The 10,999-nt window shown below is 46.4% G+C and overlaps 1 protein-coding gene across 1 annotated transcript; it reads left to right on the top strand.

The window, feature by feature from the left end:
• Positions 1-1,037: 1,037 nt before the first annotated feature.
• Positions 1,038-5,325, top strand: LOC309809638 (histone lysine demethylase PHF8-like). Its single transcript, XM_082630921.1, has one exon. The coding sequence runs from the start codon at positions 1,165-1,167 to the stop codon at positions 4,210-4,212; it is 3,048 nt and encodes a 1,015-aa protein (XP_082487047.1). The 5' UTR covers positions 1,038-1,164; the 3' UTR covers positions 4,213-5,325.
• The last annotated feature ends 5,674 nt before the right edge of the window (positions 5,326-10,999 follow it).

The following is a 10,999-nucleotide window of genomic DNA, read 5'->3' as shown; positions in this document are numbered from 1 at the left end:
TAAAACAAATAGAAAACAAATCACTTGTAGTCTCCTTTGGAAATGAGTAGCCCAAAAGATGGGACAATTCTGAAAAGCCAATACTTACAGTAGTCACTCTTAAAGTGCTGGGGTTATTGCAAAGACATACACTCGTCTCTTGACAAAGCCACAGGAATCCCTATGGGCTTTGCAACCTACTGGAAAGAATGGGCAAAAGATGAATGTATCTTGAGAAGTACCCTAGAAAGGAACCACCACTAAACGTGTTATCATACCCATAGTATTTTCACTTGTATAAGTAGGAAAACTATGAATGAACCATTCTTGTATTCCCGAGTAGCTTTCCTTTTCTGCACATTTTAGAATCAATGTCCAATATCATCTGACTACTTACTTCAACTTGTCCTTATGAATTTGATGACACTTAAAGACTGACTAATCCATTTATCCCAATGGGCATTCCAGGCAATTGTCCTTGTTTATTGCCATCTTCAAATGATGGAAAAGCATTAAAAAAAATGAGAGAGATTGACTACTCTGAATTGCCCATCACCGCCACCGGGCTTCTCCCGGCGATTTTTCGGGCTGTTTTTTTCTCCAACCGGGCCGCCGGTTCATCTCCTTCCTCGTTGGTTTGCTCGCGGCGATCTCCTGCCGGCCCAGCGACGCCGCCGCTTGCCTGTTCGTCAGGCGGCCGCCGGCCTAGGCCCGAGCCGCGGGCTCCAGTAGGCCCTGACGGCCGGGCCCGGGGCAGAGCTGTGGAGAAAGCTGCCCTGAAGCACCGCTGGGCGGCCAGGGCCGCGCGACCCAGCGGGTGGCTCGAGAACAAGGCGAGAAAGGTTCGCCGCGTTGCCATGACGATCTCAGAATTCGGTGCGCGTCGCCGAACCTTCGCTGAGCGAGGCGCTGAGCAGCTCCGGAGCGAGCCTGGCCGCCGGGCGCTTTGGTGGGACTGAGCTCCGCGGGCGTGAGGAATCCCTGCGGCTTTGCGGATGAGGAGGTCCCTGTAGGGTTCCGGACCGAGTACGTTCTTGTCAGGTTTGGGGCGTGAGGAGGTTCCTGTCAGTTTGAGAGGCGTGAAGAGATTCTCCCTTCGTGCAGAGAGAGTGCGTGCTGCCGCCTCCCGCTCCCTTTGACGCTGAGAACCGGGCCCACCGCAGGACGCTCCAAGGCCAGGCGAAGATGGCCTCGGGACCGGTGTATTGCCTCTGTCGGCTTCCTTACGATGTCACCCGCTTCATGATCCAGTGTGACATGTGCCAGGACTGGTTTCATGGCAGTTGTGTTGGTGTTGAAGAGGAGAAGGCTGATGACATTGACCTCTACCACTGCCCCAATTGTGAGGTCTTACATGGGCCCTCCATCATGAAAAAACGCTGTGTATCTTCAAAAGGCCATGATACACACAAGGGGAAGCCAGTGAAGACGGGAAGCCCTACGTTCATTCGAGAGCTTCGGAGTAGGACCTTTGACAGCTCAGATGAAGTGATTCTGAAGCCCACTGGAAGTCAGCTGAGCGTGGAATTCCTGGAAGAGAATAGCTTCAGTGTGCCCATCCTGGTCTTGAAGAAGGATGGGTTGGGGATGACGCTGCCCTCACCATCATTCACTGTGAGGGATGTGGAACACTATGTTGGTTCTGACAAAGAGATTGATGTGATTGATGTGACCCGCCAGGCCGACTGCAAGATGAAGCTTGGTGATTTTGTGAAGTATTATTATAGCGGGAAGAGGGAGAAAGTCCTCAATGTCATTAGTTTGGAATTCTCTGATACCAGGCTTTCTAACCTTGTGGAGACACCCAAGATTGTTCGGAAGCTCTCATGGGTGGAGAACTTGTGGCCAGAGGAGTGTATCTTTGAGAGGCCCAATGTGCAGAAGTACTGCCTCATGAGCGTGCGGGATAGCTATACCGACTTTCACATTGACTTTGGTGGCAGCTCGGTCTGGTACCATGTGCTCAAGGGTGAGAAGATCTTCTACCTGATCCGCCCAACAAATGCCAACCTGACTCTCTTTGAGTGCTGGAGCAGCTCCTCTAACCAGAATGAGATGTTCTTTGGGGACCAGGTGGACAAGTGCTACAAGTGTTCTGTGAAGCAAGGACAGACACTTTTCATGCCTGCAGGATGGATCCATGCTGTGCTGACCCCCGTGGACTGCCTTGTCTTTGGAGGGAACTTCTTACACAGCCTTAACATTGAAATGCAGCTCAAAGTCTATGAGATTGAGAAGCGGTTGAGCACAGAAGACCTCTTCAGGTTCCCCAACTTTGAGACCATCTGTTGGTATGTGGGAAAGCATATCCTGGACGTCTTTCGAGGTTTGCGAGAAAACAGGAGACACCCTGCCTCCTACCTGGTCCATGGTGGTAAAGCCCTGAACTTGGCCTTTAGAGCCTGGACAAGGAAAGAAGCTCTGCCAGACCACGAGGATGAGATCCCGGAGACAGTGAGGACCGTACAGCTCATTAAAGATCTGGCTAGGGAGATTCGCCTGGTGGAAGATATCTTCCGACAGAACGTTGGGAAGACAAGCAATATCTTTGGGCTGCAGAGGATCTTCCCAGCCGGCTCCATTCCCTTAACCAGGCCAGCCCATTCCACTTCAGTATCCATGTCCAGGCTGTCACTGCCCTCCAAAAGTGGTTCAAAGAAGAAAGGCCTGAAGCCCAAGGAATTCTTCAAGAAGGCAGAGCGAAAGGGCAAGGAGAGCTCAGCCTTGGGGCCTGCTGGCCAATTGAGCTATAATCTCATGGACACATACAGTCATCAGGCACTGAAGACAGGCTGTTCCCAGAAAGCAAAGTTCAACATCACTGGCACCTGCTTGAATGACTCAGATGATGACTCGCCAGACTTGGCCCTGTTGACGTCTAATGGCAGTGCCAAGAGAGTAAAGAGCTTATCCAAGTCTCGGCGAGCCAAGATCGCAAAGAAGGTAGACAAGGCTAGGCTGGTGGCAGAACAGGTGATGGAGGATGAATTTGACTTGGATTCAGATGATGAACTGCAGATCGATGAGAGACTGGGAAAGGAGAAGGCGACTCTGATAATAAGACCAAAATTTCCCCGAAAGTTGCCCCGTGCGAAGCCTTGCTCTGACCCCAACCGAGTTCGTGAACCAGGAGAAGTTGAGTTTGACATTGAGGAGGACTATACAGCAGATGAGGACATGGTAGAAGGGGTCGAAGGCAAGCTTGGAAATGGGAGTGGAGCTGGTGGAACTCTTGATCTGCTCAAGGCCAGCAGGCAGGTGGGGGGACCTGACTATGCTGCCCTCACCGAGGCCCCTGCCTCTCCCAGCACTCAGGAGGCCATCCAGGGCATGCTGTACATGGCCAACCCGCAGTCCTCATCATCCTCGCCAGCTACCTCCAGCCTGCAGGCCTGGTGGACCGGGGGGCAGGACCGAAGCAGTGGGAGTTCCAGCAGTGGGCTGGGCACAGCGTCTAGCAGTCCTGCTTCCCAGCACATCCCAGGGAAGTGGCCCATCAAGCGGCCATCATACTGGAGAACCGAGAGCGAGGAGGAGGAGGAGAACGCCAGTCTCGATGAACAGGACAGCTTGGGAGCATGCTTCAAGGATGCAGAGTATATTTACCCTTCTCTGGAGTCTGACGATGATGACCCTGCTTTGAAATCTCGACCCAAGGAAAAGAAGAATTCAGATGATGCTCCATGGAGTCCTAAAGCCCGTGTGACCCCAACTCTACCGAAGCAGGACTGTCCTGTGCGTGAGGGGACCCGGGTAGCTTCCATTGAGACAGGCTTGGCTGCAGCAGCTGCAAAGTTGGCGCCGCAGGAGCTACAGAAGGCCCCAAAGAAGAAATATATCAAGAAGAAGCCTTTGTTGAAGGAGGTAGAACAGCCTCGCCCTCAAGAGCCTAATCTCAGCGTGGCAGTACCAGCCCCAACTCTGGCCACTACACCCCAACTTCTCACCTCCTCCTCGCCCCTGCCTCCCCCTGAGCCTAAACAAGAGGCCCTCTCAGGAAGTCTTGCTGACCATGAGTGTACTGCTCGTCCCAATGCCTTTGGCATGGCCCAGGCAAACCGCAGCACCACACCCATGGCCCCTGGTGTCTTCTTGACCCAGCGGCGCCCTTCAGTTGGCTCCCAGAGCAATCAAGCAGGACCAGGAAAGCGTCCCAAAAAGGGCCTGGCTACAGCAAAGCAGAGACTCGGCCGTATCCTGAAAATCTACAGAAATGGCAAAGTGCTTCTGTGATCCCCTTTGTGTCCTGCCCCTCACCCCTTCACCCCCATTGCCTTCTCCGTTGTCAATTCTCAGGGCACTCCTGGATCCTACCTGCCCCGGACAAGGTGCTGAGGCGCATTGTCCTGCTTTCTTGGAACTGACCAAAGGCATGGACTCTCCCACGGGCCCCTTCACCTACTCCCTCAACTCCCTTCCCTGCTTCCACTGGAGCATCCTGCCCTCCTTTTCCATATCTCTGAGTAGCCAGTAAATGGGAGAGGTTTCCAGCTGACTAGAGCCCTCTTTTCTGCTGCCCCAATCCATTTCCCTTTCACCAGCTTTGTCTGCCCTTTACTGTCATCCCCACTTAAAGCTGGAAAGCAGGATGAGGAGAGGCATGAGGAGAGCCTGGGCCCCTCGGTATTTCCCTGGTCATGAAGTGGGAGGCCCAGTGCTCAACACTTTCTGCGGCTCCAGCCCTGTCTCCAGAAGCCTGCCCACCTCTGCCCATTCTCCTGCCTCCTCTTAGCCCAATGGATGTGTCCCACTCAAGCCTTGTTCCTGGCAGAAGCCTCTGGCCTCTGCCGCCTCTTGCCAAATGCTTCATGGAAATAAGGAGGAGGGCCCAGAGTCTTCGTACTGCCCCACCGTGGGCCATTTCCAGAGTGGCCTAGAAAGGCCATGGGCTGACTTCATTCATCCTTGGGAAGAAGAGAGATTCCTGTCACTTCTCAAGGTGGGGAGAGGACCAACACCCAAGACTTTGACTGAGACTTTGTAGCCCATTGGAGGAAAGAACTTTTGGGTGGCCACAGATGAAGCCACCTCTGCCAGGGTGAGCTCCAGGGATTTGCCTAGAGTTTGAGGTGCTACAGAACATTATCCACATAGCTTTGGCTGGGCTCCAGGAGGCAAAGACCATCTCCCAAACGCCTTGAAAGCATCTGCCACTGAAGCAGATAGCCCTTGCTCTACGGCCTGATCCCTTCACCCGTACCACAGAGCACAGCCTGGACCTTCTGGAGAGGATGTGGCAGGACAGCTCACCCCAGGTTCTCCATCAGGAGCCTCCCTGCTTCTCTCCCCACCTTGAGGTCTTGGTCTGAAGAAGACTTCAGAACTCACATCTTCACTCCTGGACCTTTACACTCCCAGATGTCAGGTGGACGCTCAAGCAGAGTGCTGATGTGGGGGGAGCCCGAGCCTAGGAGCGGAGATGCCCACCTGTAAAGGAGCAGATCATCTGAACCTCCCACCCCCTCTTCCCTTTGTGAGTGTTTCTGTTGTCCAGACAGTGCCCACCCCCTCCCTCCCCCTCCCCCAGCTCCCTCCACCTCCACCTGTCTTGCCTCCCTGGTGACCTGGACTGGATGGAGAACGTCTCCCTCTCTCCATCTCGGCACTGCCCAAGTGGAGGGCTTCATTGTCTTCTACCCCCCACTTTAACTTCACCTCAGTTTTCCCAGTGCTTCTGGGGAACTTAACAGCTACCGTGCAGGCCACAGGGAATATGTGAGGCTTCCCTGGTCGTCTTCGTGTCTCCAGTTTGTCTTTCTTTTCTCCACAGCCCGACATTTACTCTCCTTCCTTGGAATCAGGGGTCCCTTAGCCCCATATCCTTTTCCTATCTTGGGGGCCCCAGGGGCCGAGCAGTCCTCCATCTATACACACCAAAGGCAAAAAAGCCTGGCTACCTCCCCCTTAGCACGTGAGGTTCCCACTCCCCTCCCCTCTGTTTCTGCCCAGCTTTGCTTTTCTTGGGGATTTCAAAGCAACAGTGGGTAGTGAGGGGAGGGAAGGAGGGCAGCCCGTTTCCCTGTGTAGGCAACTGCCTGACTAGGCCCTGACTGCTGTAACCAAGACCAGGACCCCAGCCCTTCTGCCCATTAACACCCTCCTCCCCTTGATCTTTCAAAGGCAGCTAATTGCTAGCATATCCCCCCTGGTTCCAGGCCTCTTTCCCTTCTGTTTCTTCATTAAAAGTTTTGTGGAGCTGAAACCCAACCTCCATTTGACTGGGTTTCTGATTAATTTAGTTGGGCTCTCAGAGCTGGCTGTTTGTTGTTTTGTGTTTTAAATGAAAAGCAAGTTTACCCTCAGATTTACGCTTTTCCAAAGAGGCTAATGTGCTTTTTTTTTTTTTTAATGTTTCAGGTTCTAAGTGAAGTGAGTTGGGGAGGGGTTGGGAGTGGCTGTAACCAAGGTTTAGAACATGATGACAGAGTTACCACTGGTCTCCAATCCCCAGCACAGAGCTGGGGCTTGGATAGGGGGCAGGGAGAGAGGACTTCTATTCACCTTTAATATATTTTTACAAAAAAGCAATTTAAAAACAAGCCCACCGCTTCTGTACATGTCTAAATATATTTTTAGAAGTGGGTAGGATTGTGAATTTCTGATGCAGGGCCTTTTTATAAACAGGTTAGAATAGCATCATACAGACTGCTCTGTTGGTTTTGTTTCCCCTGTTTTTTTCTTATGTTGTGTTACTAATGTAATTTATATATATTTTTTAGATCCTCCCTTTCCTATAGAGATAAAAGTGATTAATCTTGGCAAAAAAAAAAAAAAATGAGAGAAAGTAATTATTTTTACAATCTGATCCTAAATGTTAAAGAAGCACCCTATTCTTAAAGGCTGGCCCCATCATTTGCAAATTAATGCACTGCTGAAGATGCAAAGTATCTATATAACTGCTCTCAAATTTCATTCAAATTAATCGGAAGTCCTTTTAAATGTCTTTGAGAATTGCTTCAAGAGGCAAAAATCAGAAAATCTACCCATGGGTCACATCAGCTAATTGCTATTTACTTCTCCACTAGTCATTCTTTCAGCCTAGTCTGCAAGCGCACAAAACGGAAACAACTCTCCGGATGACAAATGCCAGTCAAACCAGTTATTTAGCGTCATGTCATTTTAAACGACCCGTTGGTTTCCTGAATATTTTTTAACAAGTCAGAATGATGACGTAATGGATTGATTCCAGATGTAACTTGTTAAAATTATTCTATCAGTAAGTTGTACCTGCCATATGCTCCCTCCCAGTTGGTATTGGGGAGCCAATAGGGGAATAAGGATAGACTAGTGTGAAGAGAATAGAGGGTGACAGTCAGTGTATGTGTTTGTACAAGCACACTGTTTAGGACAGATACATGACAATGTGTAAAGCTAAGTGTTGGAAAAAGAACCATGTTCTACTATTCTTACCAACTAACTTACTCAAGGAAATTCCCTTAGCAGCAAACTGGGGGGAAAGAGGAGAATAAATGTGAGACCATATATATGAAAATAATGTTTGGTAAAATGTAGGTGCTAATCAAATGTGTGTCATTGTTAGAGAGAGGCTAGCCTGTGGAAATGAAACCACAGGGTAAGATATCAAACTAAGCAAAGTTATGTGTTTAACAGAGTATTAAATCTTTCATTAAAGTGGTTTGATGGTGGCTTTCTTTTTATCGAAATGCAAGAATTAGTGTGCCATTTTCCTCTTGCAATTATTAGTAAGGTTCAGATTAAAGATACATATTTCTTTCCAAGAATCTCTCCAAATTGCCCTAAGCAAGGGATTCTAAATGTATGTTACAACAGAATATATAGTTTTTAAGATCTTCTAAATAAACATATTCATAAGATGACTACTTAAATTTCAAGTGCAAGTTGGTAAATTGTCTTTAAGAGAAATGTTTAATCAAAGCATTATTTTCTAGACTGGCACTATAAAAAGTTTTACTAAAGGTCAAAACTCCCAGTCCCAAGTAATTATATCGTCAAGAAAAGAAAAAAAGTAAATGAGCAGACACTAGCTAGGCTTTTTAAAATATATATTTTTAAAGTCTTTATACATATATATGTATAAAAATATATATTTTTAAAGAGTTGTCCTAGGATTTCTGGTTGGGACGGCAATGTCACACACCCTCAGCTGCTATAAAGCTGGGGTGACCATTTCAGTTTATTATCTTATTATACTTATATCTTATTATTACTTACTATAGGACAGCTGGAGCCCAACTACACTGGTCTTTACCTTCACTTCGCTTCAGCCACTCACTTCAGAGGCTGTGCTCAGAATACAGAGCTGCTCCACCTCTGAAATCTGAAGCCTGAATATCCCTCTTCCCGACTAGTACCTTTCAGTGTCCCCTTTCTTCCTCCTCTTACACGTGTTTTTTCCCTTCAACAGGGCTTCCGTTTTCTTCATTTCCAACCAGTCTTTTGTCTCTCTACCCCTCGTCTCTTCTTTTTTTCTAACCTGTGTATACCCTTGATTCCTTTGCATCCCTCTCCTTTGTCAGCATTTGCCCAAAAAAGTTCTAACACAGGATCAGTATAATCATGACCGTTCTTTTCTCCTACATTCAGTCAGATGAGCACTGAAGGAGAAAAATAATAACTAGCATTTAACAAACACTTTGCTACCTGCAGCACCATCCTAAGTGCTTTGCATGTATGAACTCATTTTATCCTCACTAGCCACAGGGAGATTTTTGCCCATTTTACACACAAGAAAACGGTTTCTTAAGGGTTAAGTAACTTGTACAAAGTATTACATCAAATAGAAGACACCGTCAATTGTAGACATCTCATTATCTGAGAAAAGCAAAAGAAAAGATTGCAATTCTGATTGTAAGGTGCCTTCAGTTGATAGATAAAACCTGATTTCAGTGGTGTTAAATGTGAAAATTTCCATCTAAGAATCCACCAAATATGACACACGAGGGAGATATGGTGCAAGACCAGGCAGTTTGGAGCTTCGTCCATATGCTATCCTGCCTCATAAAAACCAAACAAGCATGCAAAATGGATGCGGTGGATGGACCCTCCTATCTCACTGTCCTGACCTCACTCCAGAGAAGAACAGGGATGAGACTGGTGATAAAAGAGAATAGTGACTGTTGTCATCCTTAGAGGGACTGGATTTCAGGGTAGGGTGTGGTATGCTTGTGATTTCCTTCCTTGTTTTATTAGCACTGATTAAACGACTAGGTGGTCTAATGGAAGACATCCTAAATAACCAAAAAATTCTACTCTTTTTGGTGAGTGAATTTTTGCGTCATTTGTTTTCTGTACGGAATGAAACCATGAGCTTAAAGGTCTTTTCTAAAATAACTTCCATAGATGATATGGACTTATAAATTTTTTTTTACTTGAAATTTAAGTAAACAGGGATTAAGCGTAATCCTCTTTTCTTTTCTTCCTTGTTTTTGCGGTACGCGGGCCTCTCACTGCTGTGGCCTCTCCCGTTGCGGAGCACACGCTCCGGACGCGCAGGCTCAGCAGCCATGGCTCACGGGCCCAGCAGAGCCGCGGCATGTGGGATCTTCTGGGACTGGGGCACGAACCCATGTCCCCTGCATCGGCAGGTGGATTCTCAACCACTGCGCCACCAGGGAAGCCCAATCCTTTGTTCTTGATATAATCTATCAGTCCGTTGGCCTTTTGTATGCGAGTATGTATTTATTTATTCAACTACTTATTTATTTAAAGTCCTATAAATATATCTATGAATCTACTACTCAGTGTGATAATTAGAGCATTGACAGTAGTTAACATTACCTGGGAAACTTTTCCATCTTATCCATTGGACTCTTCACTCTTCCCTTCTAATGTAATTACTACCTTGACTCTTATAATAATCATTTCATTGCCTTTTGAAAGCATACCTAGTTTTATAGTTTTACATATTTCTAATACACATGTTGTTTGGTTTTAGTTATTTTAACTTTATAAAAAGGGTATTGAAATTTTATGTATAATCTTAGGAGACTAATTTTTTCTTCTCAATATTATATTTATAACACCATACATGGTGTTCCAACTAGCTGTACTTCATTTTAACTCCTGTGATAACCAATTGGGTGAACATACTACAGCTTATTTATTTATTTATTCCCTACTTTTTTGGCATTTGAAGAGTTTCTGGGTATTTTCCATACGAATGGTATCTCTGTAAACATTCTTATATATATATTTATTAGTGGACAAGTGAAAGAATTTCTCTGGTGTTTATACTGAGGGGTGTAGTTGCTTACTCCTGGGGTATATCAATGTTTAAGTCCTTTCTACAGTGATTGTACCACTTTTAATCCTTAATTTCAATAATTTTCTAAACTCCAGGATTTTAAGACATTTATTCAATGAATAGATTATTACCACAAATCATAGAATAATAAATTGGTAAAGCAGAAAAGAATTTTGAGATCATCCATTTGGACCCATTTAATTTGCAGAGAACATTGATATGTAGGAGAGTTGAAATTATTTGCTCAAAGTTCTAGAAAGAAGGGGCTTTCAGATCTATCACCAAGTAGATTATGCAACCATCATTGTATCCTTTTTATTTTTAACATCTTTATTAGAGTATAATTGCTTTACAATGGTGTATCAGTTTCTGCTTTATAACAAAGTGAACCAGTTATACATATACATATGTTCCCATATCTCTTCCCTCTTGCGTCTCCCTCCCTCCCACCCTCCCCATCCCACCCCTCTAGGTGGTCACAAAGCACCGAGCTGATCTCCCTGTGCTATGCGGTTGCTTCCCACTAGCTATCTATTTCACGTTTGGTAGTGCATCATTGTATTCTTACCAGCATTTTCTGTTTCTCAAGTGTGCAATGTTTGGTGAATAATATGAAAACTTCTGTTTTTAAGGTAAAGAAGTTAACATCTAAGAAAATAAAGATAAACAGCAGTGGAGTTATGCCAATTTAGCGTTAAAGTTGAATTTATTCCATGCACCGTTTTCCATCAGGTCACATTGCCTTATGGGATTGACTTTGGTGATTGCTTGCCCAATAGCCATTCCCAACTCCCT

This window comes from Mesoplodon mirus (genome assembly GCF_964341445.2).
Source record: "Mesoplodon mirus genome assembly, chromosome: 8".
Classification (NCBI taxonomy): Eukaryota; Metazoa; Chordata; class Mammalia; order Artiodactyla; family Ziphiidae; genus Mesoplodon; species Mesoplodon mirus.
The sequence above is the reverse complement of the archived record's forward strand: the minus strand, read 5'-3'. Positions and strand labels throughout refer to the sequence as shown.

Coding starts and splice junctions, on each gene's coding strand:
- LOC309809638 (XM_082630921.1), top strand. CDS start 1,165: ATGGCCTCGGGACCGGTGTATTGCCTCTGTCGGCTTCCTTACGATGTC.